The sequence below is a fragment of the Bubalus bubalis genome, chromosome 16 (assembly GCF_019923935.1).
Source record: "Bubalus bubalis isolate 160015118507 breed Murrah chromosome 16, NDDB_SH_1, whole genome shotgun sequence".
NCBI classification, from domain to species: Eukaryota; Metazoa; Chordata; class Mammalia; order Artiodactyla; family Bovidae; genus Bubalus; species Bubalus bubalis.
The window spans coordinates 44,100,083-44,123,674 of NC_059172.1; the positions used below are offsets into that span (position 1 = coordinate 44,100,083).

Consider the following 23,592-nt stretch of genomic DNA (forward strand, 5'->3'; position numbering starts at 1 on the left):
TTTTAACCACACGGCATGTGAGATCCTAGTTCTATGACCAAGGATTGAAACCAAGTTAATTCAAATTAACTAGCTTCTGTCCTTAGCTCTGCCAGCCAACAAGTTGCTCGGTACCTGCTTTAAAAACCACGTTTCCTTCAACTCCATGACACTTCACCGCTGTCAAACAGGAAGGAACAGACAGGAAAAAAAAAAAAAAAAAAAGCCAGGCAACATTTTGTATTGTATTTTACACCCCCAGCACAAAACCCCCAAATTTTAAACAAGTATTGAAACCCTCACCCAGGCCCATACTCCAGAACAGCTTTATATTAATAATCTAGGCAAGGAAAAGCCAGAAATCTCCCACCACTCTGTGATTGACTCACAGGTATGTTGGAGGCAGAGTTCACAAATCTAATTCCTTTCTCCATTCCCAGACATTTTTACCCAGAAAGCCTAAGTGACTAGAGGCGGTTCTGCCCGCTCAGCCAATTCCCGGCAGCAGCTTCTAGTGAAAAATATTATGTTTGGGGGCAAGCATTTATCCAGGAGTGTGTGGAAATGAGATGGTGAGGATGCAAATGGTGAATAAATGACCGGTGTAGGGAGAGCAGAGGAATGAGGGCGATTATGTAGGCTCTGTCCTCTATGAATACATTAGCTCCTCAACGAACCCATGTATCTTGACTGCCTCCAAAGCAATTTCTTTGGGTTTCAGTGAATACAGGTGCCTGGAAGTGTTCACTAAGCTCTGCTTCAGACAAGCCGCTCCAGCCTCCAGAACTTAAAGCCTTAGCATTAAGCCTGGGTGACAAGCCAGGCCCATGCAGCCTGCCAGGCCATTATAGTTGTGAGATGCTCATTAGAGATGCCCAGTCTCCAGTCAGGAAAGGGCAGGGGCTGTCCAGCTCCAGTTGACTGCCCAGTGGGTAGTGGGGATGGCTAAGGAGGGTTATCTAAGCTGGAGTCCTTGAGTGGAAACTGGAGATTGGGAATAGGAGATGGCCAGATACAGACACTGAGGTTAAAGGGGCAAGAGTGGGATCACTGGTGGGAACCAGGCAGACGCTAGGTGGCCTTCATGGAGGGTTGGCAGTGAGGGGGAACAGCTTGGATGACTGCCTTGAACACAGCAGGTACGAGGGCTGGCCAGCGACTGGCAAGCCTGTAGTGCATGTGGGCCAGGCTGCTTAAAGATCCCCGTGGAGAGGACAATGGGGACCACAGTGGGGACAAGCCCAGCTTGCATGTCGCTTTTTTCAAGAGGCAAGAACCACAACCTGGACAGAGAGGTGGTCTTCCCTTTACAGGGCGAGGCCCTTCCTTGCATCCCGGGTCACACTTCTGTCAACTGCCAAGGGGTCAAATGTGTCTCTCAGTCATGGGGAAGGCTTCCTTTTGGAGTTACCTTTTCATAGGCCCAGAGAAAGGGGTCAGTGCCTTGGAAACGTTCCTATATGATGAGAAAATAAATGGTGCCTAGTGTGGACTCACACCACACATTGATAGCTGCAAAGGGCCCTGTACTTTGGGGCAGGATGGTGGATATCTCTGGAGAGTGATGTGAGGCATGTACGTGCCTGAGGGTCTGACCACCACGTCGGGGGTCAGAAACCTGCATGGCGTGAGCCTTTCTGTGCTTTGCCGTTTATACTCCATGAGTTTATTTCTCTGTGGCACTCTCTTGACAAAGTCTTTAGGAAGGTTCTGTGGGCCACTGTGGAGGAGATGGAGAATAACAGAGAAACCCCGAGGGGAGGTAACAGTGAAGAGAAGCGGCTCTGAGGGTCCCTCTTGTTCACCTCCCTGTTCCTGGAGCTCCCTTTTGCTCACTCCCTGTGAAACCTGCATTTGGTTTCAACACAGAGGTTTATCTACTTGATTTGGGAGATCAAGTCTCTCATGTTTCCACCTCAGCCAAAAGAGTTTCTGATGTTCTTTCCTTCCTGAAAATTCTAGAGGCCCCAACCTGTGTCTCTATCCCATCCCTAACAGCCCTGATCACATATGCATGGGCCAAGGTTAGGGACTGGACGTTCAGTATCAGTCCACCACCGTCAACCCTGTGCCAGATTTCTGCACCCCCTGGACTCATTCACCCACTGGGGAGCTGAGCGAAGCCTTCCTGGTGAGAAACCCTGCTCACCCTGATCCCGAGCTCGACATTTTCGCCTCCGTAGACCTCCATGCCTTCGTCCAGCAGGCCGATCTCCTGGAAGTACTGGCGGTCCACAATGAAGCAGCCGATGAGGGCAGGGCTCCTGCAGGGCATGGAGAGATGGAGGGCAGTTAGCAGAGGGGCCGTCTCATGGGGGTCAACAGAGCAGGAAGCACAGTGCTGCCTTCCTGCCGGGAGGGTCTGGCCTTCTTCCTTCCTTTGCTGCAAAACTGGTGTGAGCCTCGTTCTCTGAGTGGCCCCCCCAGGTCCACCCTCACCAACTACTCCAGGGAGCCTTTTCCATCAGGACAGAGGCAGACAGCTCCTGTCCTGTGACCATGCATTGTTTTTGGTGGTGCTTGCCTGTGTGTGAACCAGAGAGGTAATGCTCAGTCTGCCAGTCTTGACCACATTGTACCTCTGGCTGTCCTGACCCCTGCATTTTGAACTACAAAGCTGGTCTCTGTTGCTACCTGTGTACCCACAACAACTTCCCCATTTTTCACCTTGGTCCCTTTAGAGAGATGAGCTGGGGCTTTGGATAGCATAGTAAATCATTTGGATTTTATCTGTGGATAAAGGAATGTCAAAGAAGAATTTTAAGCAGACAGTGGTAATAAGCAGATCTGTGTTTATAAAAAGAATACTCTGGCAGCCGTGGGGTGATCGATTGGAGGAGATTGGGTAGAAATCGAGGAATCCGGTTGGGAAGCTTATTGTTATATCCAGGTGAGCAATGATGAAGACCTGGGCTGGAGTACCAGGAATGGAGATAGGGATTGTTTAAAGACATACATTGAGGTAAAATCAGCAGAACTTTGAGACAGATGAACTCTGAAGGTGAGAAGGAGGAATCTGGATGCCAGCTGGCCTTCTGCTTGGGTGATGATGGGGTGAGGGCCATTGCTAGGTGGATAGAGAAGAAGCTGGTTTTAGAAGAAAGAGGGATTCCATGCTGGGAAAACTGATCTTAAGGTGCCTCTGGGTCACCAGGGGGAGATATCCAACAGCCAGGGCCTAGGTGGCTGGTCTGGGTTGGAATTCAGCAGGGGTCTTAGGCTGGAGCAACGCGCCACACAGCTGGAGGGGCCAGGAACTGAAAGGCCTTTCCTAGTAAGCGTGATTGCAGGGCTCATGGCTGTGTGCAGACACCCAGCACAGACTGTCACGAGGAAATTTACATTAGGTGAATCAGCAAGAGACCGAGTGGGTTGCTTCTCTGCTGAGAGCATCATCTTACACAAATAACATTAAATTGTTCCATTGCACACTGCTACCTCGTCTAGCCCCTGTGCAGCATCTTATCAGCTGGTGGCTGAGGAACTGGAGGGGAAGAGAAAGAAAAGGAGAAATGAAGAATACTCATTGATGAGAAAACTGTCACTCAAATGCATATTGGACTCGTCTTTGAAATTGGAAACTCAAGAAGGTGGAGAAACAGCTATTTTGCAGGCCATTTCTTTGGAGAATGCTGATGCAGGAGACTGCTTGGGTAGAGACTGGTGCTTTGGGGTCTCTATCCTTCCTGCTTTCAAATTCAGTCAGTCAGTTCATTTGCTCATTCATGTCCAACTCTTTGTGATCCCCATGGACTGCAGCGTGCCTGGCCTCCCTGTCCATCATCAACTCCTGGAGTTTATTCAAACTCATGTCCATTGAGTCGGTGATGCCATCCAACCATCTCATCCTCTGTCGTCCCCTTCTCAAATTGCAGCCTTTTATTCTGAAAGGACTCAGCTTCCACATGAAGGCATCCAGGGCAGTCAGTACAACCCAATCCATTGCTCTTTTAGGCTGAGTTCTGGTGGGGGGTGCTTGACCTGCCGTTAGAGGTGACTGCTAGGGGAAAGGTTCCCCATTCTGGCTGTGCATCTCTGAAAGAATTCCCTAACCTCCCTGAGCCTCTGATTCCATATCTATCAAATAGAATCAACTATAACCTCACAGGGATTAAATTAAATAATATAAAGCACTTGAAAAACCTCTCAGACATAACTGGAACTCAAAAGATCATTTTTAAAAGACGCACTTGTACACTGAAGAAGCCCAGAGAATCCTCTCTCTAAGTGCACAGTGATTTTAAAACATCGACCCTGCAGAGTTAACATCAGCATTTTCCTTGATGTTACTGAAGTGCTGAGCAGGGTAGGGCATTCCAGGATACAAAGGAGGGAGACTTCCCCTCATGGCCAAGCCCAGTCAAAGCAAGAACAGAATCTAAAATAGTTTCTCTTGGAAGAGCACAGGCATCCTCAGTCTATTACTTATTAACTGGCTAGGGTATTAAGTGGACCCACTCAGCCTGAAAGTGTTATTGATTTATATCTTGCTTTATTCTCCAAAGGCTTAGAAATAGTTTATAAGAAAAAGTAAAATACATTATAAAAAAAGAGATAAATGTCTGAAAAGCTAAAATTTCACCCCAAATTAGGGGTCAGTTAGAATGCATGAGTCTTCCTTCATGGTTCTTAAAGTAGACCTGCAAAGTTGACCCTAAACTTCCTGGTGGCCAAAGAGAAACACACAGGCCTTAGAAATAAGATTCAGAGTTCCCATGTGGAAATGTTATACTAATTTCTCAGGAATAGAAAGCTTTCAGTTTGGAAGAAATTTCTCATGTCAGTCCTCTTAAAGAGGTCACTTTGGGACGTAGTGAACACCAGTCTCAAAGCCATCCCTTTAGAGTTCAATAGAAGATCTCTCTGGGCTCTGTTTACAGCTTACATCATGTGTGGGCAAAGCATTAAAGTATAGCTCCTAGGTAATAGGAGCCAAGGTGGGCAAGATACATGTGTATAACCCACAGCTTGCTGTGAGGCATCTTCATCTTCCTATGGGGTATAAAACCAAGAATGTTCTTTCAAAGTCTTCCATTAATATAATTTCTTCCATTAATATAATTTAAAGTTACATTTTTAAAATTAATTTTTGTATTCTGCTCTGCTCAGTCACTTCAGTCATGTCTGACTCTGTGTGACACCATAGAGGGCAGCCTACCAGGCTCCCCGGTCCCTGGGATTCTCCAGGCAAGAACACTGGAGTGGGTTGCCATTTCCTTCTCCAATGCATGCAAGTGGAAAGTGAAAGTGAAATCACTCAGTCGTGTCTGACTCTTAGCGACCCCATGGACTAGAGCCTACCAGGCTCCTCCATCCATGGGATTTTCCAGGCAAGAGTACTGGAGTGGGGTGCCATTGCCTTCTCCAATTTTTTTGTATTGGAGTATAATTGATACACAATGTTGCATTAGTTTCTGTTATACAGCAAAGTCAGTCAGTTATATATACTTATAGATCCACTCTTTTTTAGATTCTATTACCACACAGGTCATTGCAGAGTACTGAATGGATTCCCTGTGCTCTGTGTGCACGCATGCTCAGTCACTTCAGTCCTGTCTGATTTTTTGTGACTCCACAGACTGTAGCCTGCCAGGCTCCTTTGCCCACGGTACTCTCCAGGCAAGAATACTGGAGATGATTGCCAGGCCCTCCTCCAAGGGGTCTTCCCCACCCAGGACTGAACCAGCGTTTCTTGTGTGTCCTGGATTGTCAAGTGGGTTCTTTACCACTAGCGCCACCTGGGAAGCCCTGTCTGTGCTACACACAGGTTCTTATAATTATCTATTTTATATATAGTAGTGTGTATATGTCAGTCCCAATCTCTCAATTTATCCCTCCCTCCTCCTTCTTGCTTCAGTTAAGTTTTTGATATAGATTAGGTGATGGAATATTTGAGGTTCAGATGATACTCTTTGTCAGGAACCTAGAATGCAGGTTTAATGATTAAGTCCAGGCTGATGCATTTAGAGATGAGGGGAGCAGAAGCAGCTAGTACCAGTGCAGACTTCGGCAAGAACGCTCAAGGTGTGATGGTCTATTTCCCACCAATAGCGGTCTGCAGACCTGGGGGTAGAATTCAGCCACACCAGTTCTGAGCTCAACAGTGCGTGCCTGGGAGGATGATAGTTAGGCGTGGAATCTAGCTGATCTGGGTTTGGATCCTGTCTTCACTGGCTGGAGCCTTTGGCAGGGCCATTCCCCTTTGTCAGTCTCTTTCCTTATCTTGTGAAAGGGGAATGGCACTGTGGGCTGTCCCCAGGCTATGACAAAGAGCAGGTGAGACCACGTGTGTAAGAGGCCTTTGCACACAGTGACCTCTTAGCAAACATTTATTAATAACAACACAGAAGTGTGGCACAGGCCGAACAGATAGGTGACAGAGACAACGCAGGAAAGACAGGTGGAGTTCTCTTCCATCTTGTTTTAACTATGAATATGGCTTTTTTCTTCTGGCAAGGAAAAATGGAATCCCAGATAATAATCACCCATTTTCAATTATATTTTTCATAATCTTTCTCCCTCAGATAATACAAAGCAACACCAGTTTTTAATCTCCTTTTTCATTCCAGGAACAGTCCCCTAGGCCACCTTCTGATGCCATCTGTGTATTTAATGGGCAGGGCTTTGCAGGGAGCATATAGGCACCTGGTCAATGATTAACCAGGTAGAAATAAAGGCTGGTGTGGCTGGCTTTTTCAGGACTCCTGACCCATAAGAAAAAGGCCACGTAGAGGAGTCACTTGAGTGTCTCTAAAGGCAGCAGCAAAGACAGAATTTGGGATCTTAGCATGGCAGTTTGGAGCCACTTTTGACTGAGTCCTGCAGGGTAAGCTCAAACGTCAGCCAGGCATACAAGTGCCATGGGGTGCGCCAGCCTCATTGCCTGGGGCTGCCGCCTCCCTGTTCTCCTTCCTCCCAGACCCTCTGAACCTCCTCTGTGTCCATGAACTCACTCTGCTCCTGTGAATATGCGTGTCCTTGCTCCAACCTGCAATCTCCTACTTACCCGTAAAAACAAGTGTGAATATTACACTGTCTATAAAGGATCCCCACCCCCACACTTCCCATCAGCATGGGAATAATTTGTTATTCCAATTATATTTTTGCCCGTCTTCCCTATATTCTAGGCTTCTGAGGGCAGGAATCGAGTGGTGATCGCTATAGATGGCCAGCACACAGCACAGTAGTTGGCACCCAGCAGGTGTCCCACAGCAAAGTGTTGAAATGAGTAACTCTGAGCCTTTGAATGGGTTCTGGATGCCACAGCTTCTCTAAAAGGGATCATCAGTATGTATACCTATGGGTGATTCATGTTGATATATGGCAGAAACCAATACAATATCGTAAAGCAATTATACTCCAATGAAAAATAAATAAATTAAACTTTTTAAAAAAGGGATCACGGAGGCTGTAAGCTGTGACTGAAGGTCATTTGTAATTTCTCTCCACCACCCCATCTTGCCCCATAATGGGGCTGGAGTTTGGTGAATGAGGGTCAGGCTGGGCGGGGAGCCCTTGTCTGGAAGTCAACACAGGGAGACTCTCCAGGTAAGAATACATTACCTGATCGGGGCCGTGGAGTTCTCCAGCTTCCACCAGGCCTTGGGGGGGTTGAGGTAGCGGCACCACAGCTCCCAGTCAAAGCCCTGGGCCGCCAGTGGGTACTCTTCTATCTCAAAGTTGTCGTATTTGATGTTGTCAAAGGATGGGGAGATGATCCGTTTCCGGTTCTCCTTAATGCGGGTGAGTACAGGTTCAGCCCTAGGCAGGGAGGAGGGGGAGGGATATTGGCATCTTCATTAGCTCCTTCCCCTGCAGAAGGAGGAAGGGACTCCTGGCTCTCTCCTCCAGGGAGAGCTGCTCTGCCTCCCACCCCCATACTGCTGGGTTACACAAGGCAGGACTCCTCATTCAGCGTGAACCAGGCTGAGCGGACAGATTCTTAGTACCTTAGATCCTGATGTCTGCTTGGTTTCCTTTATTCCATTAGAAAAAATAAAGAAATCAAGACTCAAGAAAGAAGAAAGAAACAGTTCTGAGGTTCCACGGGAAGCTTTCAACTTGGGCTTTGATTTTGCTAAAATTCAGCGTGTCACCCAGGAGGAAAAAGCAGATGAGGACGGCAGACACACGGAGGCGAGAACAAACCTGTCTCCACCCATCGTGCGGTGCCTCTTCAGCCCTTCCAGGCATGCCACCCCCACCCCCCCACCCCACCGCCCAAGGAGAGGTGAGCGGGGTCGTGCTTCCACAGAGCCCGAGCCCCCCTGGGTACCAGGCGAGCAAAATGTTTGCAGACAGGAATGATAAGCTTCTCATTAATAATGCATTTGTTGCATAATTGTTTATTCAAATCTGCTTGAAATAGTAAGTGTCCCTCTCTTCTCCTGGCCATAAATCCAATGAAAATGCTTTTTAAACAGTAACAAATGGCAAGCAGGGACTTCAGCTATAAAAAATGACTGCGTTGCAGCCTTAATTCGGACCTGTTATGTCAAAGTATGCTGTGTGCATGCCTGCTGTTCCCTCCTGCCAAAGGACCCTCCTCACTCTACTCTGGGGAGGCAGAGGGTGGTGCTCAGAGTTCAAGAGGGACAGCAGACCCCAATGCTACCAGGCATAGTGGCTAAGAGGGTGGTACCCTTGGCCATCCCCAGCACCCGGGCCCCCCCACCCCCAGGCTCTCTGCAGAGCCACCCCCCAGTGGACCACACGGCATGCCCTTCGGCCTGCAGGGATGTCAGCATCAGGTACCTTGTTTCTTCTTGGCTGAAGCCACTGAGGCTTTGCCCCACTTAGCACCTGAGCAGCCCTGGCCAGAGAAAGAAAGGTGCTCTAAGACCTAGTTTTACCAGTGGAATGAATCTGAGATTTTCTGCTACCTCTGATCTGGAATCTGGAGGAAGCCCAGGGTACTTAGCTCCCTTTGCTCTCTTGGTCTTGGCCCTGTCTGTGGGGCTGGGCTTCAGTTCATGTCTGGTCCAGCTCCCCTTTCCCGGGGGTTGCAGCCTGGTCCTTGATTGGGCTGGAACTCTCGCTCTGCCCCAGGCATTTACTCTTCTCCCCCATCATGTCTCCTAGAGGACCACGTCGGCCTTTATGCCACCAACCCTTAAGACACTGTGTTTTGACCTGTTGATCCCTGACCCTCTCCCACCCTGAAGGGCCAGCATGGTGCCTGGTCACCTGCACACCCAGATGCTGACTCCTTTCCCCCATCATGACTGAGATCCCAGTGGGCTTTGCACCCTGGACCACAATGGGACTCAACTTCCTCAGCTCCCAATGGGCACTTACCAGCCCACATTGAACTCCACGTGGGCATCAAAGAGCGCCACTACAGGGGCAGTGGCGGCCCTCCAGCCACTGACCCTGGAGCGGATGAGGCCTTCCTGCTTGCTGTGCCGCACGACCTTGATGAAGCCTGGCTTCTGGCCGTTCACCTTGTCCACGTACTCTGTCAGCTTCTCCTTCAGCTCCTCTGTGAGGGAGAAAAATGCACTGTTAGCATGATGAAGATGTTCACCCTTCCAGGGTGAGCTGACCCCAGAGAGAGGCAGGAGGGGCCAGTCCCCTCCCCGGGTCTTCCTTGGAATTCCCCAGGATGGCCAACACAGCTCAGCTTTGAGGAGAAAAACGGAGGTGAAAACAGTATTTATTATGCCCAGCAACATGAAGGGGTCACCTGCTTCACACACATGGTGCATTTAATCTTCACAACAGGCCCTTGGGAAAATCCAGCTCTGAAGTTTGATCAGTTTGTCCAACACCCTGAAGTTATGAGTGGGCGTTCAGTTCAAGCCAGGTCTAATGACCTCAGAAGCCCCATTCTTTCTCATCTGTTCAGGGTCTTCCTTCTTCCCCAGTGTTCTCCATCAGTCCTCCCCAATCCCCAGAGAAAGCTCCATATGCAAAGATCACAGCTCGAGACCCACTCCTTGCCTGGAACTCTATCTTTCCAGGAAATGGGTGACCAAGAACTGTGTAAGTGGCTGGCATCGATCTGTTGCTGGGTGTCCCTGGGCCTGGCTAAACATTCAATTACCCTGCATCTTCATAACCACATATGACCCTGCAGCAGCAGAACAGGGCAGTATGTTCATCGTGTTTTCCATAGCAGCTCAGGCAACACACTATGACACCTCCCTCCTCCCAGACAGTGGCCTAAGTGGGCCGCATTCACCCACTTCCACCCACAGCACTTTCCTAGGACTTGATTTCCAACTGCCCCTCCTCCCATCTTACCAGCCTGCCCACGCCCAGGCTCTGGGACAGAGCCAGGTGGGCTGAGCGCCGCGTGTCTCTTGGTGTCCAATCTTGGGTCTTGCCAGACAGGCAGCCCACTAGGAGTGAGGAAAGGGCAGGAGGCAGTTGGCACAGTACCTGGCACATGGGAGGTGCAGCTCCTGGAAGGAGCCTGGGGTACTAGAAAGAGGACAGCACTTGGAGCCAGCAACATAGCATTTTAATTCTATTTGCTATGGAATTAGCCTTATGACCTGTTATTAAACCACTGCTAGATTTCCATGGGGATGTTCAGATACAGTGACTGTACTCAGCACATAGGAAGGACATGAATGAGGGGCTGAGGATTTGAGGGCAGACTATTATGGATTGAATTGTTTCTCCCCAAAGGCTTTGGTCTGACCCCAGACTTCAGAACACAACCTTATTTGGAAATAGAATCTTTACAGATTTAATCAAGTTAAGATAGGTCATTAGGTCCTAATCCAATAGGATTAGTGTTCTTATATTAATAAAGGGGGGAAATTTAGACACAGAGACAGACTACACAGAAGGAAGACAGGGTGGAGAGATGCAGAGACGGCCGTCTAGTAGCCAAGGAACATTTGAGGGTACCAGAAACTGGGGAGGAAGCCTGGGACAGATCCCTCCCATCTTCAGAGGGGGCACCTTGATTTTGGACTTCTAGCCTCCATAACAGTGAGACAATACATTTATGTTGTCACCCAGTCTGGGGTGCTTTGTACTCTGCAGCCCCAGGGTACAGATATGGTTGTTATGAGGATTAAATGGGAGTGATACCTGTGAAAAGTGCATAGCACTTTCTTTCCTGTTCACAGTTTCCATCATAGTGGGAGTTATAAAAGCTTGGGGAGCTGACTGTCCCTGCAAATCAAGGGATCCATCTCTGGCTGACAAAGCCCTCTTCACATGCTCTGGTCCAGGGCCACTTCTTCCTGTTCTGGCCTGCCTCCAGCTCCGAAGTCTGCAAGCAGCAAGGCCACGGGAGCTAAATAGGAGATACAGATGTGTGCCGTGGCCGCATGCCCAGGAAAGGCAACAGAGCAAGGTGGCTACTGCTGGAATTGGTAGCAGGTATTGGTTTCAAGTCTTTTACCACATGATGCTGGCCAAACAAAAGGCTGCGTAAGATGTGGCCCCTAGGCTGCTTTTTGCACCACTGCCTGAGTTACCATTAAGGGGATGAGAAAACTGAATCTGAGGCAAAGAAGCCAAGAGGGAGGCAGGCTTTTGTGCTAGATAACTACTCCCTTGCTCTGTGATCTTGGTCAAGTTCCTGGGAATCCCAAGACCTCAGAGTTAGGACTTGGAATTTCATTTTGAACCAACTACCCATCAAAGGTTTGAATCCCCTCTGTGGATCCAGATGAGTGATTTTCCAGCCCGTGCAATGACAGAAAACCCTGTACCATCTATTCCAGGTATTAGATGTTTTTTCCTTTTACTCTTTAAATGCCACAGTTTCTCAACCTTCCACTCATTTGGGGACCACTGAGGGCAGATCAAGTCCCTCTTCCACGTGGCAACCTTTTAGAGCTGAAGACCATCCTTAAGTCCTTGCTGTGAATTTCTCTAGGTCAAATGTCTTTAATTCCTCCTTGTATTTCCTCATCTCATGTAAGTTCAAGTTCTTTTATCACGGTGAACTTCTCCTAAAAATGTAAGTTTTTCTCTAACGCTTTTAAATTACAAAGCTAGAAATTGGCCTATTTTTTCCCTGGAGCAAACTGAGTTGTGTAGACTAGAAGGAACTAATCACCTCCCTGAATCTAGAATTGATGTACCCATTAATATCATAATAGCTTAAGGTCACATTAACTCTGCCTACTTTTGATACAAATTGACCTTACTAGAAACATATACTTAGATTCTCTTCATGTGATGCTGCTGAGTCAGGCCTCCTCCATCCCATCTCTTCATGGATGCAGGTGTGAGTGGATGGATGCAGGTGTGAGTGGATGCACACGTGTATGCTTGTGTGTGTGTGTGTGTACTCCAGTGCTCCGAGTCAAAACAAGGATCTTTCATTTACACCCCTTTATTTCAATCTTTTCAAAGATTTACAGCACTTCTCTGAAGTCAGAATGTTTTTTCCCCTTGATTCTGTTATCCAATGCTTTGTTATCTAGCTCAACCAGCTTTCCAGCTTCTGCAAAAGTGACGAGCATGTGGCTTTTGTGGTTGTTCAACTCATCCTGTCAAACAGTGTGACCCTTGTCTGGGGCTAGGCTCAGTGGGGGCTGTCAGGCATTCTCATTCAGCCTAGAGAAAATTCAGCTGTGCAGCTCACTCTAACCAATAAGAAAATGACCTTGCGCTCTCCCACTGACTGGGGAGGCCTGGGGATCCGGCTGGCTCAGTAACGGCAGGAAGTCATTGATACAGTGGCATAGGTCAGTGTACCCCTCACACGCTTACAAGGTCTTCAAGCATGGTTGCCAGGAGGCCTCTTAAAATACATACTGTTTCATCATTTCAAAGGTCCACTCTTCATGGATCCAAAAAGGATCTTCATAGATCTTACATAGAGCTCATTAAGCCTGATGTTTGGACTTTTTTGGTGGTCATTAAGTGGTGAGTGCACACAACTTGGAAAGAGACTGGGCTAGCACCAAAAGACCCCTCTCCCTGCCCCCAGGGAGGATAGATCCCTGGTCTCCCTCCCCACTCTCAGGTGAGGACACTGCCTGTGGGGACCACTGTTACTGAGCTGTTGCTGGGACAGGGCTGTGGGTCATTGCCACCAAGTGATGTGACATGAAGGTGAAAGAGGAGAGTGAAAAAGGTGGCGTAAAGCTCAACATTCAGAAAACGAAGATCATGGCATCCAGTCCCATCGCTTTATGGCAAATAGATGGGGAAACAGTGGCTGACTTTATTTTTCTGGGCTCCAAAATCACTGCAGATGGTGATTGCAGCCATGAAATTAAAAGACGCTTACTCTGTGGAAGGAAAGTTATGACCAAACTAGACAGCATATTAAAAAGCAGAGACATTACTTTGCCAACAAAGGTCCGTCTAGTCAAGGCTATGGTTTTTCCAGTGGTCATGTATGGATGTCAGAGTTGGACTATAAGGAAAGCTGAGCACCAAAGAATTGATGCTTTTGACCTGTGGTGTTGGAGAAGACTCTTGAGAGTCCCTTGGACTGCAAGGAGATCCAAGCAGTCCATCCTAAAGGAGGTCAGTCCTGAATATTCATTGGAAGGACTGACGTTGAAGCTGAAACTCTAATATTTTGGCCACCTGATGCGAAGAGCTGACTCAATGGAAAAGACCCTGATGCTGGCAAAGATTGAGGGCAGGAGGAGAAGGGGACGACAGAGGATGAGATGGTTGGATGGCATCACCAACTCAATGGACAAGGGTTTGGGTGAACTCCAGGAGTTGGTGATGGACAGGGAGGCCTGGCATGCTGTGGTTCATGGGGTCATAAAGAGTCGGACACGACTGAGTGACTGAACTGAACTGAACTGATGTGCCATGAACCCCGCCTCTCTGAATTCTCTTCCTGGGTGGCTGCTTTGCACACTGAATCTCAGCTAACCCTGGGACAACAGAATGCAGCCAAAGGGTCCCTGTGAAAATTCCAGGCCTAGGCCTTCGGAGGCCTTGCAGCTTTTTCTGCTTTTGCTCACTTGCTGCCCAAAGTAAGGAAGCTGGCCTCCTAGAGGATGAGCAGCCCAGGGAGTCCTGGTCATTTAGGTCATCTCACTGAGGCCCTACAGGTGTGAGTGAGGCCATTTTTTTTTTTTTTTTCCCATGTTGTGCAGCATGTGGGATCTTAGTTTCCTGACCAGAGATCAAACCTGCGTCTCCTGAAGTGGAAGCACCAAGTCTTAACCACAGGACTGCTAGGGAAGCCCATCCAGGGATATTTTATTTATTTTTTTAATGTGGACCACTTTTTAAAAAGTCTTTATTGAATTTGCTACAATATTGCTTCTGTTTTATGTTTTTGGTTTTTTTTTTTTTGGCCCTGAGGCATGTGGGATCTCATCTCCCTGACTAAGATCAAACTTGCACCTCCTGCATTGGAAGGTGAAGTCTTACCACTGGACTTCCCAGGAAGTCACGTATATGGCCATCTTGGATTCTTCAACCACCAGTAGATCACATCAGTGATCCAAGCTGACATCATAGAGCAGAGACAAGCTGGGCTTATTACAGAATCGTGAGGCAGTGAATGGTTGCAGTTTCAAGCCATGAACTTCTGGGGTGGTTTGCTATACACAAAAGCTAATAAAATGGGATCTATTGTCTAGGAACAGTGCTGGGTTTAAAATAAGATTGTGAATTCCTGATGCACAGGAAATGAAACCAGACACAGAAGAGCCAGCTTGGAAGGTGGCAGCAAGAGATGAGAAGTCTTTGCTTCTTGTAGAAGTTGCCTGCCCCTTTGCACCTCTGAGTTTTGCTGTTAACCAGAATAAAGATTTCTGATGGAGCAGCTGGGAAAAAAGATTCTGTTCTCAGTCTGTTGTATCTCAAATATTAGCTACTGGTTAGAAGAGAGGATTCCCTTAGCCCACACTAAACAACTGCTATTAAACAAATTTTTAAAGGCCTGAAATGCCCTTGACAATACTGGTTCAGTCTTGGCAAAGTCCCTTTACTTAATTAGATTTTCATGTTTTCCTTTAAACTTTGTTAACTGCCAAAGCAAGGAAGAACAATATCAAAAACATTTCAACTTGTGCTAGAAAACTGTTGTGTAAGATATTGCCTATTTTATATGTACATGGAATACCTCTCAGAACTTAGCTCAAAAAAACATATAAAGAACTTGAGGTTTTCTTCATACTTAAACACAAACACATAACCTGTTATATTTACTTTTTTTGCCAAGGCTGCTAGGAAGCTTGGAGACAATATAATGATGAATCACAGGGTTCTACCAGCATTTTTGCTTTTGTTAAAGCTTTAATTTTCAAGTTGCAGTCTAAAAGCTGCACTGTCTTTTACCTTTGGTAGCTACTTTGTTTTTTGAAATACCTATAAATAATTTTTAATAAAGTGTCTTCATAAGAGCAGGACAGGAGTATAAATGTGGAAAGAAGGGGAAGGCCATGCTTCGCATTGGTTTTACCATGCTGGGAAAGTGGAGGCAGGGAGTCCGCTCTCTGCGGCTTTGTCAGATGTAGACTCAATGGCAGAGCTGTTAACTCACCCACCAGTGCTGCCAGAGGAATACAATTTGCACCCTGCATGGGGCCAGATGCCCTCCTGCTTGTGTTGCTCCTCCGCCTCTCCTGCTGTCCACAAATCCCTGCTCTGCTGACCTCTGAACGACCTCTGTACATCAGCACTCCCGGAAGCTGTGCTGATGAAACAACATTCTGCTCTTAGGAGGTCACAGGCCACTCCCCACCCTCCCCAGCCCGTGCCTCCCCTTGGGGCCAGCTGAGTGCAAGCTGCTATTCTCCCCCTTCAGACTTAGATGCCAAGTGAAAATGCAACATTCACCAGGCTGGTCTGACAGAGCCCTTTCTTCCCTGACTATATATGCCCCTTGTACTGCTAAATGAAAAGCAATTAGCTCCTCAGAGTCACCCTAAAAGAAACATAATGCAAGCTGAACAGAAGTCTGGTACCAATGGCTGTTAATAGGATTTTAACACCTAATGAGATACTCTTTATCTCTTGCATAAAGGAAAATAAAGGATCAAGACACTGACGTCCAATGGGGCTTCACCATGAAAGATGGCTGCACGGGCATCCTTGTAAACCAGCCTGCCCAGCTTTGTCACAGAGAACCAGGTCCAGCTCCTCATCCTTCTCTTAGTGCTCAGACAATCATTTCTCCTGTCTGCTGGAGGTTTGGGGGAAGGAAGAATGAAGGGAGGGGCCACTCATTCATTCATTCAACAAACAATGAGCACTCACTGTGTACCAGCCATTGATCAGCTGCTATGGCTCTAACTGTGAGCAGGAGAGTCCGTAAAGAGCTTTCATTCTGCTGGATGTTTAAAAGGCATGTGCTGTAGTCTACACAGAGAGGGGACGGGGTAGAGATGGGGAGAGAGAGGGAGAGAGAAAGGAGGGAGGGAAGAAGAGGGGGGTGGGTGAGAGAGAATGAGGAGCAGGAAAGGGAGAGATTTTTGCAAAAGAACTCCGGGCACTGATTCAGTGCTCCCTGACGCTGAGACTTCTGACTGACTGGGCCTCCTGAGCCTGAGAAGCAGTGCTTGGTGCAGTGGGTGGGCAGGCAGGGGAGCACAGGCTGAAGTTAGAAGACTCATATTCTGTTACTTTCCGAGCCCAGTGGTTTTCACCTGGGGGTGATTTTGCCACATTCTCACCCCTTGAGGGGGTATTTGGCAGTGTCTGGAGACAGTTTTGATGGTCACATCTGGAGAGGGGGCTACGGCATGCCTGCCACTAAACATTCTACAATGCACAGGACAGCCCTCCACAATCAAAAGTTTTCCAGTTCAAAGTGTCAGCAGTGCTGAGTTTGAGAAACCCTGCAGGGCTCTTAATGAACAGAGGTCCCATTCTGGAAATCTGAGCATGCATGAGTTTCAAACTGGCAGCCCTGGTCCTGCATCTGTATTTCTTTGGTCTGCAAGGCAATCCTGCTTGGCAGCGATTGGCTGGAACCAAGCAGGAGCTGCTCCTATAAAAAGGGCTCAGCAACAGGTATAAACTCCCTATGAGATTCTGACGGGCAGCCAAGATTGGTAACAACTGAAATAAATGAAGACTGGCAATAACAGGTGGGAAAGGAGCCTCCTCTAGAATTATGTGTGGTTTCAGCCCACAATAGAGGGTCAGAGTCTGAAAGAGTCTCCCCTACGACCTGGCTGGATAGTTATTTGTCCTTTTCATTCTCCCAAACCCATGGGCTCCACCTGGCTGCTTCCGACGGCAGGCCTTTCACTTGGCAGTCGTTTTCTTGCGTAGTCATCTTTGGATCAAATGATTCGGACAGTCCTCTGTAAGGCCCCCGCTGCCCTCTGCACAAGGCACACTCTTGTTTGCCCCTCTCCCCATCTGCACACTTTCATGCCACCCAGTCCTGCCACTAGCTCAGTGCTGTCCTCCAAATCCCAGCCTAGATTAGAGTTGCCACCCGCTCCCTCCAGCTGCCTGGGAGGGGTGGGTGAACACCCCACTGACAAGGGCTAATAATTGCTAGTTGCCAATGATGCTAATCTGAAGATTAAAAGCACAGCACATTTCTGTTTATTCCTCCAAAAGTGAACAGTAGCTGATCTTCCTCAGATCAGAAGATTAACTGGCTTTCCTCTAAAGCCATTTAGGGCCATTGAAACACCAATGATGTGTCAAAACACTTTAAAAGAGAAATTATTCATTTGGATGCAATGGTTGTCTACCTAGCTGCTCATCCACTCACTGGGGGATCTAAAAAATAAAAGAAAATGCCAGCCCACCCCCTCCCCCGCCACCCCTAAAGAATACAGAGGGAGACTGTGGACTCATACGGTCCTGCAATGAATCATGGTGAGCTGGGCTTGAGCAGTTTCAACCCTAGAAGAATAGACCAGCCTGAGACTCCAGCCCAAGAGCAGCCTTGTTTTGTGAATTGCTCTTTCTTTAAGATCACTCTGGACAGGCTTTCAAACCCTGGGCAGTTTACAAATGCCTTCCATGCCATTCCCTCTTCTCTCCCATATACTCCTTTAATAGCTTCACTTATTCAAAGTCAATTGATACTGAAGTAGCTCTGGAATGACCTTTAATGGTTCTCCTTACTCAGGACTTAGAGAAAGGCTCCACCTAGGAGCCACACAGACAGCATATAAAATATGGTCACAGGGTCCAGGCAGATTGTCACAATCTTCCGAGTTTCCAGGCTTTAATTCAGCTATTCCAAGTCCCAGAATTACTGCCTATTAACAGACCCAGCCATTTGTTTCCAGGTCTATTCTTTTGTATCATAGCCAGGCATGAGTGATCACCAAAACCCACATGAAATATGTACTCCTCACTTAGTGAGGTCTCCAAACCCAAGCTCTTAGCATCCATTAACAGCCTCTTATCTGCTCCTAAATGTCTTATTTTCCCAAAGATCCTGGATCTTGCAACAAAATGGTTAGAACTGGTTTCTAAAGATGATTGAGGTGGATGATGTATAAATGGTCCCTTGGACAGTCAAAGATGTGTGCTGGGTGCCAGTCAATGTGCAACTCTCCATCTCTCTCTCTCTTTGTTTTTCTTTTTCTCTCCCTCTCAACAAACGAAAACCTGATTTATAACATCTTCCAATGTCTGTAGTTTACATACTCTCCCATCATAGCTGGTTTTGGGCTACTCACCTGATGCTACTGACTTTAAGTTCAGAAGAGATGTGCAAAGACTGGAAAGTATGATCAGCCGGCAGCGGTCCAGGTCAGCCAAGCACACTGGTTCCAGTGGCCAAGGCAGAAAGGCTGTGGTTCTGTGGGTGCTTCCCTTCACTCACTATATAATGGGCATTGTGCTCAGGGCTTTATGTCAGTCCATCCCGTTCTTTATTCATTCATTCAGCAATTACATATTAAGCACTTTTGAAGTGCTGTACATTATTCTAGATTTTGCTGTACCTTATTCTAGGTTGGTACTGAAATCTCACTACCACCCTACCAACAATGACATTTATAGCTAATGGGAATTTATTTGGTGCTTATCATGTGCCATGTACTGTTCCAAACCGGGTTTATATATGACTGATTCAGTCCTCTCAACGACTGTACTACTACTCAAGGTAGGCAGTACTGTCGTTCCCATTCCATACATTAGGAAACCCCAGCAGAGAGAGGTGGAGCTAGAGGAGTTAGGCTGGGATGCAAATACAGGCAGCCTGCCTCGAATCTGTGTCCTTAATCCCACAGATTATTATCTCCAAATGATAAAAGAGAGAGTTCAAAGATCAGACTTGACATGCCCAAGATGACACAGACAGTAAAAAATGAGCAGGGATTCAAACACATCCGCCTGACTGCACAGACCCTGCTCTGCCACCTGCCCCACTGTCCACCAAAGGAGCTGCGTGTCCCAGGTTTCAGCAGCATTCTATGATCACAGATCTGTTCTGGGAGGAAAACAGCCTCTTTTTTTTTACAGCTACGTATCCTTAGAACCCAAGGGAAGGAATTAGACTGACAGACTCAGCTTTCTTTTGATGTGAGGGCAGATAGATCATTTATACACAAACTCTAGTTTCTCTGGGATACAAATCCTTAAGCAAGCAAGATCAAGAAATGAGGGAACAGGGCCTCAGACTGAGTGCTTGTTACCTTTGGATTCACAGTGCAGTCACGCCTGGCAAATCCACTGTGGCTCCAAGGACATAAGGTTGCCTGAATCCATCCGGGTGTTCCCGTGGGCCAGTCTGGGGCATAGGCATGTGCTCCAGCACCCTTCAGTTTCAGGCAGGGGCTTCTGAGTGCTGACATCCGCTTGGCTCCTGCCACACCCAGATTTGCCCAAATATGAAAAGCTAGCAAAAGAACCCAGCTCTTTTTCCCCCAGGGCCAGAGCACCAGGCTCTCTATTCCATCCGCTCTCCTATGTTTCCACCATGAGTAACTCAGAAAATGAAAATGAGAAAAGCAGACGCACAGACCTCAGTGGGCCTCATGGACTAGAAGACCTTGGAAAAGGACCGACTTGCCTTTGCCCTCTCTGGGGCCACGTGAGAAGGAAACCCTTGTAAACTAAAGGTGAGCACCGGCACAGATGCCGTGAAATTGCTTGCAAGACATAAAATGCTCCTGCTATTCTGAAGGTTCTCAGCAGGAATCCCAGGATTTATTAAAAATGCCATGAATGTCGGGGGTCCAGCAGAGTGGACATTGCTCCAGTCCAGCCTCTCCAGCTCAAGAGTACTAGGTAGGTAGGCCCCCCGTGAGCTTCTAGGGAGGATGTGACCAAGAACTCAAAGCCTTGGAAAATACTGGCGTCCAGCCATTAACCACAGGTTAAATCCAGGCTGAGAACAGGCTCTGTTGATGTCCCAGCAGGCAAAGGTGATCCCAGAGGCTGGGCCCATGTGCTGGCACTGGGGAAGGACCGTTGCCATTAGCAGTTAAGTCAGAGACCAACCAGAATTTTGGTGCTAACTTATCTTGTGCCAGAGTTGGAGAGTTCGAGTGTTGCCTAGCTCAGAAAATTGATGATCAAAATCTCAGGAAGAAGAGCCCAAGACTTTATGATTATGAGTCCAAAATCTTGAGATTCTCAGATACCAAGTCCCATGATCCTGAGATCCTAGAGTCTAAGCTTCTGTAAATGCCTACAGTACCAGCTTCCCTATGCCCACTCCTACTCCCCACCCCCTGCCATTGCTATTGGCATACCAGGTCCTGGTCCCTTTTTGCTTTTCACTCTTCTGCCAGACTCTGCACCCGTCATGTTCCCAAATACACCAAGCTCAGTGGTGCCACAGTGCCTTTGCATAAACTACTCCCTCAGCTTGAAAATCGTCTTCCTGCCTCATATGACCTGGCTCAGGTTCTTTAGAAACGCTTCCCTCCCCTGCTTGTTGCTCTTTAACTGGAAGGAAAGGCCAGAGGAAGAGGTTTTTTTCTTTTTTCCTCCTTGGAAAACAGACATGGGATGCTAGAAACACTGGTGCTCCTCTGGATGACCAGTGAGGACTGACATCAGGCTTTAGGGTCCAAGTCCTGCTGATGCAGCTCTGAGCATCCTCCAGGGGAAAAGTGAAGGCTCCCCCAGGCTGTAAGTCAGCTCAGTACTCATGCAAATCACTGCTGTTCAGGCTGTGTGACCCGCAGCCTCAGCTTGGCTGATTCACGACTCAGGAAACCCAGAGGTGTGGGCTTTGCACACATATTTACACCTCAGTCTGCTGTTGTGCCTGTCAGCTCAGGAGGTTTGATGTGCTTCTCCTCAGCTCCAGAACATCTCCAGGCAATCTATTCTCAGCAGGAAGGATCCCATGAAGGGGTGGGTGATAAGGAAGAACTGAAGTGCTCTGCTTTTAGCCTTTAAGATTTTATTTCTTTATTGCAAGATCAGAGGCTTAGGAGAGAGGTTTAAACCCTTGTTATTCAGTTGCTAAGTCATTTTCAACTCTTTGTGACCCCATGGACTGCAGTACGCCAGGATTCCCTGTCCTTCACTGTCTCCCAGAATTTGCTCAAACTTATGTTCATGGAGTTGATGCTATCCAACCACCTCATCCTCTGTCACCTCCTTCTCCTCCTGCCCTCAATCTTTCCCAGCATCAGGGTCTTTTCCAGTAAGTCAGCTGTTTGCATTAGGTGGCCAAAGTATTGGAGCTTCAGCTTCAGCATCAGTCCGTCCAATGAATAGTCAGGACTGATTTCCTTTAGGATGGACTGGTTGGATCTCCTTGCAGTCCAAGAGACTCTCAAGAGTCTTCTCCAACACCACAGTTTGAAAGCATCAATTCTTTAGCACTCAAACTTCTTTATGGTCCAACTCTCACATCCATACATAACTACTAGAAAAATGGACCCTTGTCGGCAAAGTAATGTCTCTGCTTTTTAATATGCTGTCTAGGTTTGTCATAGCTTTCCTTCCAAGGAGCAAGCATCTTTTAATTTCATGGCTGCAGTCACCATCTGCAGTAATTCTGGAGTCCAGGAAAATAAAATCTGTCACTGTTTCCATTTTTTCCCCTTCTATTTGCCATGAAGTGATGGGACCAGATGCCATGATCTTAACTTTTTGAATGTTCATTTTTAAGCCAGCTTTTTCACTTTCCTCTTTTACCCTCATCAAGAGGCTCTTCAGTTCTTCCTCACTTTCTTTCATCAGAGTGGTATCATCTGCATATCTGAGGTTGTTGATATTACTTTCAGCAATCTTGATTCCAGCCTGTGATTCATCCAGCCTGGTATTTCACATGATGTACTCTGCATGTAAGTTGAATAAGCAGGGTGACAATATACAGCCTTGATGTACTCGTTTCTCAATTTGGAACCAGCCCATTGTTTCATGTCTGGTTCTAACTGTTGCTTCTTGACCAGCATACAGGTTTCTCAGAAGGCAGGTAGGTGGCCTGCTATTCCCATCTCTTTAAGAATTTTCCACAGTTTGTTGTGATCCACACAGTCAAAGGCATAGTTACTGAAGCAGATGTTTTTCTGGAATTCCTTGCTTTCTCTAGGATCCAACAAATGTTGGTAATTTGAGCTCTCGTTCCTCTGCCTTTTCTAAACCCAGCTTGTACATCTGAAATTTCTTGGTTCATGTACTGCTGAAGCCTGTCTTGAAGGATTTTGAGCATTATACTGCTAGCATGTAAAATGAGGGCAATTATACAGTAGTTTGAGCATTCTTTGTCATTGCCCTTCTTTGGGATTGGAATGAAAGCTGATCTTTATTCAATTTAGTGTTAGTCATTCAGTTGTATCTGACTCTTTGCAACCCCATGGACTGTAGTCCACAAGCTCCTCTATCCATAGAATTCTCTAGGCAAGAATACTAGAGTTGGTAGCCATTGCCTTCTCCAGGGCATCTTCCCCACCCAGGGATCGAGCACGGGTCTCCTGCATTGCAAGGTAGATTCTTTACCATCTGAGCCACCAGGAAGGCCCTCATTTAAATCCTAGGCAGGCCATTCATCAGCTGTGTAACTTTGGGTATGTAATTTAACCACCCTAAGCCTCAGTTTTCTTATCTTTAAGATGGGAATAACTCTATCTACCTATTTAGTTGCTATAGGGCTCTGTAAGGTATTGCCTGGCATGTTATAATTACTTAATAGGTGGGGCTATTATTTTCTCATTAGCCTGAACCCCTTTGTTCCCTTCCTCCTTTTTGAAGGAATGGGTCTAAGGCTGGAAGCAGGGACCCTTGCATTATTTGGGAAAGTTGGGCCTATAGCAAATTGCCCAGGCCCAGGACTTCCCCAGGCACAGGATCCCACTGACCCTCCTGGGGGCCACTCACCATCTGGCCACTTCATATTCAGTCCCCAAACCTTTCCCATCCTGACCTTTCATCCTTTGACCACTCCTTTGGGGGCAATTTCTATGTGCAAGGCTTTCTTTTTATTAAATCACCGAATACTAATGAGAACTCAATTTGGTAAGGATTAATAGTAATTCATTTTATAGATGAGGAACCTGAGGCACAGAGATGTTAAGTAACTCATGCAAGTTCAAACACATGCAAATCTCGGAGCTATCATGGGTTTGGTTCCAGATTATTGCAACAGAGCAAATAGCACACTAAAATGAGTCACAGGAATTTTTTGTTTTCTTGTGCACATACAAGTTACGTTTACACTAGACTATAGTCTATTAAATGTGCAATAACATTATGTCTAAAAAATGTGTATGTGTTATCTAAAAAATACTTTATTGCTGAAAAAAGGCTGTCACCTGAACCTTCAGCAAGTTGTGATCT

At 47.1% G+C, this 23,592-nt stretch overlaps 1 protein-coding gene across 4 annotated transcripts in view; it reads right to left on the bottom strand.

The window, feature by feature from the left end:
* The window catches only part of GALNT18 (polypeptide N-acetylgalactosaminyltransferase 18), a 391,174-nt gene that overhangs the window by 137,342 nt on the left and 230,240 nt on the right, over positions 1 to 23,592 (bottom strand). For all 4 annotated transcript variants that reach the window (XM_044929523.2, XM_044929525.2, XM_044929524.1 and 1 more), the window contains exons 4-6: positions 9,277 to 9,460; positions 7,543 to 7,740; positions 2,129 to 2,243 (exon numbers count right to left, since the gene is read on the bottom strand). In XM_044929523.2, the coding sequence (XP_044785458.1) occupies positions 2,129 to 2,243; positions 7,543 to 7,740; positions 9,277 to 9,460 (497 nt within the window). The remainder of the gene's footprint in view (positions 1 to 2,128; positions 2,244 to 7,542; positions 7,741 to 9,276; positions 9,461 to 23,592) is intronic.